General features: G+C 43.1%; 1 protein-coding gene across 2 annotated transcripts in view; it reads right to left on the bottom strand.

Annotated features, from left to right (window-relative positions):
- Positions 1-14,421, bottom strand: part of PHIP (pleckstrin homology domain interacting protein) — a 298,049-nt gene that overhangs the window by 160,810 nt on the left and 122,818 nt on the right. For both annotated transcript variants that reach the window (XM_069726464.1, XM_069726465.1), the window contains exon 15: positions 7,105-7,239. In XM_069726464.1, coding sequence (XP_069582565.1) covers positions 7,105-7,239 — 135 coding nt within the window. The remainder of the gene's footprint in view (positions 1-7,104; positions 7,240-14,421) is intronic.

The raw sequence follows: 14,421 nt of genomic DNA, 5'->3' as shown, positions 1-14,421 counted from the left end.
GAAGCAAAAAGCAAAACATTGATCATTTTGTCAAGGAGAAAAGATATATCTTTATACACTTTTTGTACTTTTATATTCTTATGCTGTGAAACAATAAGTTTTCCCCTTTGCTTGATGATGCAAATGTAACTGTATTTAAGATGGCTGCCAGTATTCACCTTTGCCCTAGTTTTTTTTCTGTTGAGAAGCTAGTTTAGTTTCTGAAGCTAAAGTATAATTTCTGCTGAAATGGAAACCTGAGTGACGAGGAGACAGGAGGATCCACCAGATGACGTCAGAACCAACCAGAAAGACTGAATACTAGACATATATTGCTTAAACCCCGCCTAACCCCGCCCATTGCACGCCTTCCCCTCAGAGTATATAATGCTGTGTATCAGGAAATAAAGGCAGTTGTTGCTGTGACGTTGCCACTACGTGTGGAAGCACGAGCATGCACTGAGATTGAACCAGCATTTTGTCTGACTCATTCTTATCCGGTACCAATGCTCTTAATCTAATTTGGAATGACTGGTGAAGGAAGGATATTGTCGTGACGACCCCGACAATTTCACACAAAACTCCAAAAATGGGCCAGACAAAAGTATTGGCACCCTCAGCCTAATACTTGGTTGCACAACCTTTAGCCAAAATAACTGCGACCAACCGCTTCCGCTAACCATCAATGAGTTTCTTACAATTCTCTGCTGGAATTTTAGACCATTCTTCTTTGGCAAACTGCTCCAGGTCTCTGATATTTGAAGGGTGCCTTCTCCAAACTGCCATTTTTTAGATCTCTCCACAGGTGTTCTATGGGATTCACGTCTGGACTCATTGCTGGCCACCTTAGAAGTCTCCAGTGCTGTCTCTCAAACCATTTTCTAGTGCTTTTTGAAGTGTGTTTTGGGTCATTGTCCTGCTGGAAGACCCATGACCTCTGAGGGAGACCCAGCTTTCTCACACTGGGCCCTACATTATGCTGCAAAATTGGTTGGTAGTCTTCAGACTTCATAATGCCATGCACACGGTAAAGTAGTCCACTGCCAGAGGCAGCAAAGCAACCCCAAAACATCAGGGAACCTCCACCATGTTTGACTGTAGGGACAGTGTTCTTTTCTTTGAATGCCTCTTTTTTTCTTCTGTAAACTCTATGTTGATGCCTTAGCCCAAAAAGCTCTACTTTTGTCTCATCTGACCAGAGAACGTTCTTCCAATACGTTTTAGGCTTTTTCAGGTAAGTTTTGGCAAACTCCAGCCTGGCTTTTTTATGTCTCGGGGTAAGAAGTGGGGTAAGAAGTGGGGTCTTCCTGGGTCTCCTACCATACAGAGCATTTTCATTCAGATGCCGACGGATAGTACGGGTTGACACGGTTGTTCCCTCGGACTGCAGGGCAGCTTGAACTTGTTTGGATGTTAGTCGAGGTTCTTTATCCAACATCCGCACAATCTTGCGTTGAAATCTCTTGTCAATTTTTATTTTCCGTCCACATGTAGGGAGGTTAGCCACAGTGCCATGGGCTTTAAACTTCTTGATGACACTGCGCACGGTAGACACAGGAACATTCAGGTCTTTGGAGATGGACTTGTAGCCTTGAGATTGCTCATGCTTCCTCACAATTTGGTTTCTCAAGTCCTCAGACAGTTCTTTGGTCTTCTTTCTTCTCTCCATGCTCAATGTCGTACACACAAGGACACAGAACAGCTGTTGAATCAACTTTAACCCCTTCCCGACCCATGACGCCACGTAGGCGTCATGAAAGTCAGTGCCAATCCGACCCATAATGCCTATGTGGCGTCATGGAAAGATCGCGTCCCTGCAGATCGGGTTAACTCCCATTTCACCCGATCTGCAGGGACAGGGGGAGTGGTAGTTTAGCCCAGGGGGGGTGGCGTCCTCCCCCCCCCCCCCCCGTGGCTACGATCGCTCTGATTGGCTGTTGAAAGTGAAACTGCCAATCAGAGCGATTTGTAATATTTCACCTATTATAACTGGTGAAATATTACAATCCAGCCATGGCCGATGCTGCAATATCATCGGCCATGGCTGGAAACACTAATGTGCCCCCCCCCCCCCCCAGCCCTCCAATCTGTCCGGTACACTGCTCCAGCTCCCCTCCGTCCTGTGCTCCGCTCCCCCCGTGCTCTTGTCTTGTACTTACCGATCCTGCCGGGGTCCGTCCGTCTTCTCCCTGGGCGCCGCCATCTTCCAGTGCGCCCGCCGAATCTGCCGTTCCAAAGTGCATTTTGATCACTGAGATAGATTATATCTCAGTGATCAAAATAAAAAAATAATAAATGACGCCCCCCCCCCCCCTTTGTCACCCCCATAGGTAGGGACAATAAAAAAAATAAAGATTTTTTTTTTCAACTAATGTTAGAATAGGGTTAGAGTTAGGGATAGGGTTAGGGTTAGGGCTAGGCTTAGGGTTAGGGGTAGGGTTTCGGTATGTGCACACGTATTCTGGTCCTCTGCAGATTTTTCCGCTGCGGATTTGATAAATCCCCAGTGCTAAACCGCTGCGGATTTACCGCGTTTTTTCTGTGCATTTCACTGCGGTTTTACAACTGCGATTTTCTATTTGAGCAGTTGTAAAACCGCTGCGGAATCCGCACAAAGAAGTGACATGCTGCGGAATGTAAACTGCTGCGTTTCTGTGCAGTTTTTCCGCAGCATGTGTACAGCGATTTTTGTTTCCCATAGGTTTGCATTGAACTGTAAACTCATGGGAAACTGCTGCGGATCCGCAGTGTGTGCACATACCTTTAGAATTAGGCCATGTGCACACGGTGCGGATTTGGCTGCGGATCCGCAGCGGATTGGCCGCTGCGGATTCGCAGCAGTGTTCCATCAGGTTTACAGTACCATGTAAACCTATGGAAAACCAAATCCGCTGTGCCCATGGTGCGGAAAATACTGCGCGGAAACGCTGCATTGTATTTTCCGCAGCATGTCAATTCTTTGTGCGGATTCCGCAGTGTTTTACACCTGTTCCTCAATAGGAATCCGCAGGTGAAATCCGCACAAAAAACACTGGAAATCCGCGGAAAATCCGCAGGTAAAACGCAGTGCCTTTTACCCGCGGATTTTTCAAAAATGATGCTGAAAAATCTCACACGAATCCGCAACGTGGGCACATAGCCTTAGGATTAGGGTTGGAATTAGGGTTGTGGTTAGGGGTGTGATTAGGGTTAGGGCTACAGTTGGGATTAGGATTAGGGGTGTGTTGGGGTTAGTGTTGGAGGTAGAATTGAGGGGTTTCCACTGTTTAGGCACATCAGGGGTCTCCAAACGCAACATGGCGCCACCATTGATTCCAGCCAATCTCGTATTCAAAATGTCAAATGGTGCTCCCTCAATTCCGAGCCCCGACGTGTGCCCAAACAGTGGTTTACCCCCACATATGGGGTACCAGCATACTCAGGATAAACTGCGCAACAATTACTGGGGTCCAATTTATCCTGTTACCCTTGTGAAAATAAAAAAATGCTTGCTAAAACATCATTTTTGAGGAAAGAAAAATGATTTTTTATTTTCACGGCTCTGCGTTGTAAACGTCTGTGAAGCACTTGGGGGTTCTAAGTGCTCACCACATATCTAGATAAGTTCCTTGGGGGGTCTAGTTTCTAAAATGGGGTCACTTGTGGGGGGTTTCTACTGTTTAGGAACACCAGGGGCTCTGCAAACGCAACGTGACGCCCGCAGACCATTCCATCAAATTCTGCATTTCAAAAGTCACTACTTCCCTTCTGAGCCCCGACGTGTGCCCAAACAGTGGTTTACCTCCACACATGGGGTATCAGCGTACTCAGGAGAAACTGGACAACAACTTTTGGGGTCCAATTTCTCCTGTAACCCTTGGGAAAATAAAAAATTCTGGGCTAAATAATTATTTTTGAGGAAAGAAAACGTATTTATTATTTTCACGGTTCTGCATTATAAACTTCTATGAAGCACTTGGGGGTTCAAAGTGCTCACCACACATCTAGATAAGTTCCTTTCGGGGTCTAGTTTCCAAAATGGGGTCACTTGTGGGGGGGTTTCTACTGTTAAGCCACATCAGGGGCTCTGCAAACGCAATGTGACGCCCACAGAGCATTCCATCAAAGTCTGCATTTCAAAACGTCACTACTTCAATTCCGAGCCCTGGCATGTGCCCAAACAGTAGTTTACCCCCACATATGGGGTATCGGCGTACTCAGGAGAAACTGGACAACAACTTTTGGGGTCAAATTTCTCCTGTTAACCTTAGGAAAATAAAAAATTGCAGGCTAAAAGATCATTTTTGAGAAAATAATTTTTTTTTTTTATTTTCATGGCTCTGCGTTATAAACTTCTGTGAAGCACTTGGGGGTTCAAAGTCCTCACCACACATCTAGATTAGTTCCTTTGGGGGTCTAGTTTCCAAAATGGGGTCACTTGTGGGGGAGCTCCAATGTTTAGGCACACAGGGGCTCTCCAAACGTGACATGGTGTCCGCTAATGATTGGAGCTAATTTTCCATTTAAAAAGCCAAATGGCGTGCCATCCCTTCCGAGCCCTGCCGAGTGCCCAAACAGTGGTTTACCACCACATGTGAGGTATTGGTGTACTCAGGAGAAATTGCCCAACAAATTTTAGGATCCATTTTATCCTGTTGCCCATGTGAAAATGAAAAAATTGAGGCTAAAAGAATTTTTTTGTGAAAAAAAAGTACTTTTTCATTTTTACGGATCAATTTGTGAAGCACCTGGGGGTTCAAAGTGCTCACTATGCATCTAGATAACTTCCTTGGGGCGTCTAGTTTCCAAAATGGGGTCACTTGTGGGGGAGCTCCAATTTTTAGGCACACGGGGGCTCTCCAAACGTGACATGGTGTCCGCTAAAGAGTGGAGCCAATTTTTCATTCAAAAAGTCAAATGGCGCTCCTTCCCTTCCAAGCCCTGCCGTGCGCCCAAACAGTGGTTTACCCCCACATATGAGGTATCAGCGTACTCAGGACAAATTGGACAACAACTTTCGTGGTTCAGTTTCTCCTTTTACCATTGGGAAAATAAAAAAATTGTTGCTAAAAGATAATTTTTGTGACTAAAAAGTTAAATGTTCATTTTTTCCTTCCATGTTGCTTCTGCTGCTGTGAAGCACCTGAAGGGTTAATAAACTTCTTGAATGTGGTTTTGAGTACCTTGAGGGGTGCAGTTTTTAGAATGGTGTCACTTTTGGGTATTTTCAGCCATATAGACCCCTCAAACTGACTTCAAATGTGAGGTGGTCCCTAAAAAAAATGGTTTTGTAAATTTCGTTGTAAAAATGAGAAATCGCTGGTCAAATTTTAATCCTTTTAACTTCCTAGCAAAAAAAAAATTTGTTTCCAAAATTGTGCTGATCTAAAGTATACATGTGGGAAATGTTATTTATTAACTATTTTGTGTCACATAACTCTCTAGTTTAACAGAATAAAAATTCAAAATGTGAAAATTGCGAAATTTTCACAATTTTCGCCAAATTTCCGTTTTTATCACAAATAAAGGCAGAATTTATTGACCTAAATTTACCACTAACATGAAGCCCAATATGTCACGAAAAAACAATCTCAGAACCGCTAGGATCCGTTGAAGCGTTCCTGAGTTATTACCTCATAAAGGGACACTGGTCAGAATTGCAAAAAACGGCAAGGTCTTTAAGGTCAAAATAGGCTGGGTCATGAAGGGGTTAATCCATGTCAACTGGCTGCAAGTGTGATTTAGTTATTGCCAACACCTGTTAGGGGTGCCACAGGTAAGTTTCAGGTGCTGTTAATTACACAAATTAGAGAAGCATCACATGATTTTTGGAACAGCGCCAATACTTTAGTCCACCCCCTTTCTTATGTTTGGTGTGGAATTATATCCAATTTGGCTTTTTAACAATTCTTTTTGTGTATTTTCATTTAAGACAAATTATATGAAGATAATACCGTAATACCAAATAATTTGTGTTTGCAATCATTTTCAGGAAGAAACTGAGTATTATCTGACAGAATTGCAGGGGTGTCAATACTTTTGGCCATGACTGTATAATGCTGCACATGGCCCCATAAGATGCTCCATACAGATATTTGCCCCATATAATGCTGCACATTGCCCTATAAGATGCTCTATACAGATATTTGCCCCATATAATGCTGCACATGGCCCCATATAGATATTTGCCCCATATAATGCTGCACATGGCCCCATAAGATGCTCCATACAGATAATTGCCCCATATGATGTTGTTGCGATTAAAAAAAAAAAAAAAAAAATGACCTACTCACCTCTCAGGCCCCAGGCACTTGCTATATTCACCTGCTCCCTGTTCCACTGCCGACCGCCGCTGTGTCTTCCCCGTCCTCTGCACTGACTGTTCAGGCAGAGGGCAGTGAGAACTAATCGCATCGTTGCGCTTTATGACCTGAGCGTCACTGCAGGGGATGACGCAGCGGCGCCGACAGTGGAATGAGAAGCAGGTGAATATCGCGCACTGCGTTATACTCACCTGCTCCTGGTGCGGTCCCTGCACGTCTGTTCCCCAGCGTCGGCAGCTTCGTCCTGTAGTGCGGGGTCACATGGTACCGCTCATTACAGCAATGAATATGCGGCTCCACCCCTATGGGAGTGGAGCCGGGTCAATATTCATTACTGTAATGAGCGGTACCATGTGACCGCTCACTACAGGAAGAAGCTGCCGGCGCCGTGGAACCAGGGACATGCAGGGAAAGCTCCAGGAGCAGATGAGTATTATTACACAGCTCCGCTACCCCTCCCCTGCCAACCCCTGGGTATGACTTGAGCATAAGCCGAGAGGGTAACTTTCAGCCCAAAAAACTGGGCTGAAAATCTCGGCTTATAGTTGAGTATATACGGTACTTTGATTTCGCCATTCAGCATGCAGGGTATGCACCTTTATTATATGTGGTCATGCCCCTTCTATCGCGCTGAAAACGTTTATCACTCATAAAAGTAGTTATTCTTTTCAAGAATTTCTATAAAATGTAATGTACATCAGAAGCACACACAAAAGGTCAAATGTATATAATCAGAGTAAAACTAGCATTCATCTTAATGTCACGGAGAATACGGACACAAACATAACAGAGCTCTACAATCAGCAACCAGATATTGGCTTACCATGTTAAAGTAAGATCGGATCTTGACCCCGCGAGCTAGATCCCAGACTATGACATTTCCATCATGGCCTGCCGAAAACAACACTCGTGGATCAAATGGATGAGATTCAAGCACAAAAACTTCATCCTCATGACCCTGAAAACATGTAATATAAACTGCTTTAAGTAAAAAAAAAAAAGTTCAAGAACAAATCTTAATATCCTATTACAACATTTACAGTTATTGACCTTCAATGCTTATCTTAAAACCTTTTTAACAAGCATCAATAGGCAATTTTTGTTTTATCAACTATTAGCAACACAGTTTGTACGGATCAAGAAAAAAAAACATTCCGAACCAGAATTTTACAGTTGTGTAATGTAATAAATCATCTAATTTTTTATGAAACCATCAACTAGTTCCCGCTGTGACAAGCTCCTAAGGAAGACTGCTCCACAGAATGGACACTGAACCTTGCGAAAATTATATTAGGAGAAAAATGGTAAAGATAGCATTAATACCTTGAACTGAAATAGCACAAGGTAAGGGGACTTGCAGAAGAGTGTAGGCAGCTCAGATAACCTGCTAAAGCGGAGTGATGACTCCCCAAGAAGGTAACTTTACAAAAATTACCCTGGGGGGGAAAACAAAAACAAAAAAACTCAAAAACCATAATGCACAGAGGGCAGAACTGATCCTAAGGTTCCATAGAATATCTGCGAAGACTGGTGTAGCAAGCCACTCTCACCAAGAATGACTAACCCTTTATGCAGAAAACCTTTGTGTTCTCTTTCAGTGTGGGAAATTGTCCCTTTCAGGAGGCAAAACTAAACTGGACAGCAAAAAAACAGGACGAGGAGAAGACCACATAATGTCTGCGCCCCACTGCATTTGGTTATGGAGACATGCCCGGCAAAGCCAGTCCAGAGCTACTAGCAGCGATAGGATGGCCTGTGCCCAGGGCAGAGAAGGAACAAAGAAATATAAAAAAGTCAGAGAAAACACTAACAAATAGTGAAGAACATGTCCACTGTACAGGTCTGTGGGTCCCAAGACCTCATAAACGAAAAGAGAATGGTTCCAGCTTTAGTAAAATCATGAAAATTTATTCCAACTTTTAAAATGGAGAAACAACTCCTGGGACAGCACCATAGCACATGCGAGGTAGGCTACGCGTTTCGACCGACACAGCGGTCTTTATCACAGCTGATCTACTCACTGATTCCTCAGGTATAAAAAGAACCAGGAACCAATAAAATGATAGTAAGTCCTCACATGACCCGAAGGTCCTAAATACTAACAATGAACCTCTATATAAAATGCGTAAATTTGTGCAAAACTAACAATACACATAAACATATAGAAAAATACGCACATACAATATTTCTAAAGTTAATACAAAAATAGCAAAAAATAAGATTGAAAAATGAAAAAGAAAAAAAAAATGAAATTTTTTTTTTCCCCTCTTCCTCCTCCCTCTCTTCTTTTAAAAATGCATGAAAACTTTTTACAATACATGAAGAGACTATCAATAATGGAACATTAATTCATTCCTTCTATTTAGACCATTAGGAAACCTAGTGCCAAGGTTAAAAATCCAAAAAGCCTCCCTGTTTAACAACATTCTCTGAATGTCACCTCCTCGTGAAGGTTTTTTTATTTTCTCAATCCCTGTTACTCTCAATGATATTGTACTGCGAGAATGGTAATCAATAAAATGTTTGGCTGCTGCTGAAAGAGTGCGACTATTATTTAAAGTACAGGAGATATCGTATAGATGTTCTGATATCCGATTTTTCAGTTTTCTAGTTGTACACAGCCAATATATGTTTTATCGCAGTCAACGCAATCAATCATATATATATATATATATATATATATATATATATATATATATATATATATATATATATATATATATATATATATATATATGAATTGTAAACAAACGAATGGTTTATTCATGACACTGTTTTTATTAATTAATTTCTTTGGCGCCAAAGAAATTAATTAATAAAAACAGTGTCATGAATAAACCATTCGTTTGTTTACAATTCAGCCCACAATTTAATAAAATTAAAACTATTATAAATAAAGCCATCCCTATCTTATATGAAGATCGCATTCTCTCCCAAATATTGAGTGAAGGGTGTAATATTGTAGCCAGAAGAGCACCTACTCTTGGTAACAAATTGTCTCCCAATAATTTTTTGTCTCAAAAACGCAGTAGCACATGGCTCAAGTGTACAGGGAGCTACAAATGTAATGTGACTAATTGCACTACGTGCAAACACCTGGTGACCACTAAATCATTTGGCACCGCAGAAAATAATAGCCTGCACAAAATTCAAAGCTTTATTAACTGCAACACAAAATGTGTTATATATAAGATTGATTGCGTTGACTGCGATAAAACATATATTGGCTGTACAACTAGAAAACTGAAAAATCGGATATCAGAACATCTATACGATATCTCCTGTACTTTAAATAATAGTCGCACTCTTTCAGCAGCAGCCAAACATTTTATTGATTACCATTCTCGCAGTACAATATCATTGAGAGTAACAGGGATTGAGAAAATAAAAAAACCTTCACGAGGAGGTGACATTCAGAGAATGTTGTTAAACAGGGAGGCTTTTTGGATTTTTAACCTTGGCACTAGGTTTCCTAATGGTCTAAATAGAAGGAATGAATTAATGTTCCATTATTGATAGTCTCTTCATGTATTGTAAAAAGTTTTCATGCATTTTTAAAAGAAGAGAGGGAGGAGGAAGAGGGGGGAAAAAAAATTTCATTTTTTTTTTTTCTTTTTCATTTTTCAATCTTATTTTTTGCTATTTTTGTATTAACTTTAGAAATATTGTATGTGCGTATTTTTCTATATGTTTATGTGTATTTAATTGTTAGTTTTGCACAAATTTACGCATTTTATATAGAGGTTCATTGTTAGTATTTAGGACCTTCGGGTCATGTGAGGACTTACTATCATTTTATTGGTTCCTGGTTCTTTTTATACCTGAGGAATCAGTGAGTAGATCAGCTGTGATAAAGACCGCTGTGTCGGTCGAAACGCGTAGCCTACCTCGCATGTGCTATGGTGCTGTCCCAGGAGTTGTTTCTCCATTTTAAAAGTTGGAATAAATTTTCATGATTTTACTGAAGCTGGAACCATTCTCTTTTCGTTTATGGAATCCTACTGCGTCTTGTCAGGACGAAGTTCCGGGCTTCTTGCAATGATCGGTGAGCTGGCTTTTGCCGTATATTCTGTTTAGGTCCCAAGACCTGCAGTACAGGTTACAACCCTGACATTGTGGTGGGATGAGAAGAGATTACCCGTATATACTCGAGTAGAAGCCAACCCGAGTATAAGCCGACCCCCCTAATTTTGCCACAAAAAAACTGGGAAAACTTAATGACTCGAGTACAAGCCTAGGGTGGGAAATGCAGCAGCTACCAGTAAATTTCAAAAGTAAAAATAGATACCAATAAAAGTAAAATTAATTGAGACATCAGTAGGTTAAGTGTTTTTGAATATCCATATTGAATCAGGAGCCCCATATAATGCTCCATAAAGTTTATGATGGCCCCATAAGATGCTTCATCTATCTATATAAGAGGCATCGTGATTACTCGCTAATCCTGCCCCCTACACAGTAGCTCCGCCCCCACACCATTACCACACATAATCCCGTCCACACACACACACACACACATTACCACACGATGCTCCGTCCTCACACATTACCACACGAGGCTCCGTCCCCACAAATTACCTCACGAGGCTACGTCCCCACACATTACCACACGAAGCTCCGTCCCCACACATTACCACACGAGGCTCCATCCACACACATTACCACACGAGGCTCCGTCCAGACACATTACCACACGAAGCTCCGTCCTCACACATTACCACAAGATGCTCCGTCCTCACACATTACCACACGATGCTCCGTTCCCGCACACATTACCACAAGAGGGTTGGTCCCCCAACACATTATCACACAAGGCTCCGCCTCCCCACATTATCACTCGCAGCAATTCAACCCCTTCAGCCAACGTAAAAGTATATTTAATTGCATAATCACCAGCAGCGTTAATTAGATATCAATGAGCGTGCCGAGCGTTAGCTGGCTGGAAACAGCTAGTATTAAAATATGCCCCATATAATACTGCATAAAGGTTAATAATGGCCCCATAAGATGCTCCATAGACACATTTGTCCAATATAATGCTGTACAAATGCTGCTGATTATGGCACCATAAGATGCTCCATAAAGATATTTGCCTTATATACCGTGATGCTCCACAAACGTTAATTATGGCCCCATACAAACACTTGCCCCATATAGTGCTGCACAAACGTTATGGCCCCATATAATGCTGCACAAACGTTATGGCTCCATAACATGCTCCATACAGACACTTGCCCATCAGCTGTTGCTGCGATAAAAATAAATAAATCACATACTCACCTCTCCATCGCTCAGGCCCCCAGCACTTTCAATATTCACCTGACTTCGTTTCGGCGCCACTCCATCTTCAGCGTCTTCTGCACTGACGTTCAGCAGAGGGCGCGCACTAACCACGTCATTGCGCCCTCTCACCTCAGCGTCACTGCACAAGACGGAGCGGCGCCAGAAAGAGGAGTAGGTGAATATCGCGCAGTGCTCCCCTCCCCGTTATACTCACCTGCTCCTGGCGCTGTGCAGTCCCTGCTTCCCCGGCGCCGCAGCTTCATCCTGTACTGAGCAGTCACCGTTACCGCTCATTACAGTAATGAATATGTGGCTCCACCTCTATGGGAGGTGGAGCCGCATATTCTTTACTGTAATGAGCGGTACCATGTGACCGCTCAGTACAGGAAGAAGCTGCAGCCGCCGGGGAAGCCAGGGACCTGCAGGGACCGCGCCAGGAGTAGGTGAGTATAATTAGACAGCCCCCGCTTCCCCTCCCCTGCCAACCCCTGGGTATGACTCGAGTATAAGCCGAGAGGGGGACTTTCAGCCCAAAAAAGTGGGCGGAAAATCTCGGCTTATACTCGAATATATAAGTATGTCAGGAGCAGCCTAATAGCTTGCTCCGTGGATGTGGACTGCCGAGAGCATTGCAATATGACATATTTTGGCTGTGGGGTCATGTGATTTTTATGTAAGTCACTGCTGATCTCCAAAGACAGAACAGACCTAGAGTAAATTTGGTTTAAAACTAGGAAAAGGCTTCTATTCCCCAGGAGAAATCTCAGACTAATAAATTATATACTGCCTGGAGGGAGAAAAAAATACCCAACTCACACAGGTGATGATGTTGTCTAACACAAGGATTTTAAAAAAATTACTGAGGATCCAGAGTTGATCTGAACTGAACAATCTGTCTTCTCTGGACAGTTCTTCACTAAAAAGGTTGGCCAGATAAGAGAAAATCACAACCTCATTGTATAATTAATGCACTGAGGTGAATAAGGATCTTGGAGAAGACCTGGAAGCTGGTGGGAGCTCAAGAGAAGGGGAATAAAACAACAAAGTGCCGTATATACTCGAGTATAAGCCGAGATTTTCAGCCCACTTTTTTGGGCTGAAAGTCCCCCTCTCGGCTTAACTCGAGTCATACCCAGGGGTCAGCAGGTGAGGGGGAGCGGGGGCTGTCTAATTATACTTACCTGCTCCTGGCGCAGTCCCTGCAGGTCCCTGGTTCCCCGGCAGCTTCCTCCTGTACTGAGTGGTCACATGGTACCGCTCATTACAGTAATCAATATGCGGCTCCACCTCCCATAGAGGTGGAGCCGCATATTGATTACTGTAATGAGCGGTAACGGTGACCGCTCACTACAGGAAGAAGCTGCAGCGCCGGGAAAGCAGGGACTGCACAGCGCCAGGAGCAGGTAAGTATAATGGGCAGGGGGAGCGCTGCACGATACTCACCTGCTCCTCGTTTCGGCGGCGCTCCATCTTCAGCAGTGGCGCTCAGGTCAGAGGGCGCGGTGACGTGGTTAGTGCGCGCCCTCAGCCTGAACGCCAGTGCTTTAGATGGAGCGGCGCCGGAACGATCAGCACGTGAATATTGAAAGCGCCGGGGGCCTGAGCGACGGAGAGGTGAGTATGTGATTTTTTTTATCACAGCAAATGGGGCAAGTGTCTGTATGGAGCATCTATGGGGCCATAACGTTTGTGCAGCACTATAAGGGGCCATAACGTTTGTGCAGCACTATATGGGGCCATAACGTTTGTGCAGCACTATAAGGGGCCATAACGTTTGTGCAGCACTATATGGGGCCATAACGTTTGTGCAGCACTGTATGGGGCCATAACGTTTGTGCAGCACTATAAGGGGCCATAACGTTTGTGCAGCACTATATGGGGCCATAACGTTTGTGCAGCATTATATGGGGCCATAACGTTTGTGCAGCACTGTATGGGGCCATAACGCTTGTGCAGCACTGTATGGGGCCATAACGCTTGTGCAGCACTATAAGGGGTCATAACGTTTGTGCAGCACTATATGGAGCAAATATCTTTATGGAGCATCTTATGGGACCATTATTAACCTTTATGCAGGATTAGATGGGGCATATTTTAATATGAAGCATCTTATGGGGCCATTAGGAACTTTATGGAGCATTATATAGAGCTCCTGATTCAATATGGATATTCAAAAACTCTTAACCTACTGATGTCTCAATTAATTTTACTTTTATTGGTATCTATTTTTACTTTTGAAATTTACCGGTAGCTGCTGCATTTTCCACCCTAGGCTTATACTCGAGTCATTAAGTTTTCCCAGTTTTGTGGCAAAATTGGTGGGGGGTCGGCTTATGCTTGGGTCGGCTTATACTCGAGTATATACGGTAATTGCTGATTTGACCTGACAGTAAGAATGAAAGTGCATGAGTCACAGGCCTACAGAAAAAAGGAACTCTGAGTTCGAGTTGTGCAACTATGGATCACAGGAATTCCATCCAAAATCATAAATCCCTGCACAAGACTGTCGAGCAGGACTGTAGGGTAGGTAGGCCAAACCAGAGACTCCACAGCACTGCCTCACTACTGAGCATGTACATAAAGTACAGCACAAATTCATCTCCACTAAAAGCCAAGCTCCATTTCATAGATCAGGAACAGAACAGACATTTATAGGACATTTCAAAACTTTTCCAAATTCTCAAGAAAACATTTACAGCAAATACTGCATTGAACTACTGTACTCATATTTTACGAGTTTGAGTCAGTCCATTTTATACCGACTACACTAAAATAGACACAGACTCCAACACAGACTTCACAACATTGCTGATGAGTCTTTTCAGGTCTTGGACAGGTAGGACCAAGCCATCCTTTT

Source organism: Ranitomeya imitator, chromosome 5 (genome assembly GCF_032444005.1).
Source record: "Ranitomeya imitator isolate aRanImi1 chromosome 5, aRanImi1.pri, whole genome shotgun sequence".
Taxonomy (NCBI): Eukaryota; Metazoa; Chordata; class Amphibia; order Anura; family Dendrobatidae; genus Ranitomeya; species Ranitomeya imitator.
The sequence above is the reverse complement of the archived record's forward strand: the minus strand, read 5'-3'. Positions and strand labels throughout refer to the sequence as shown.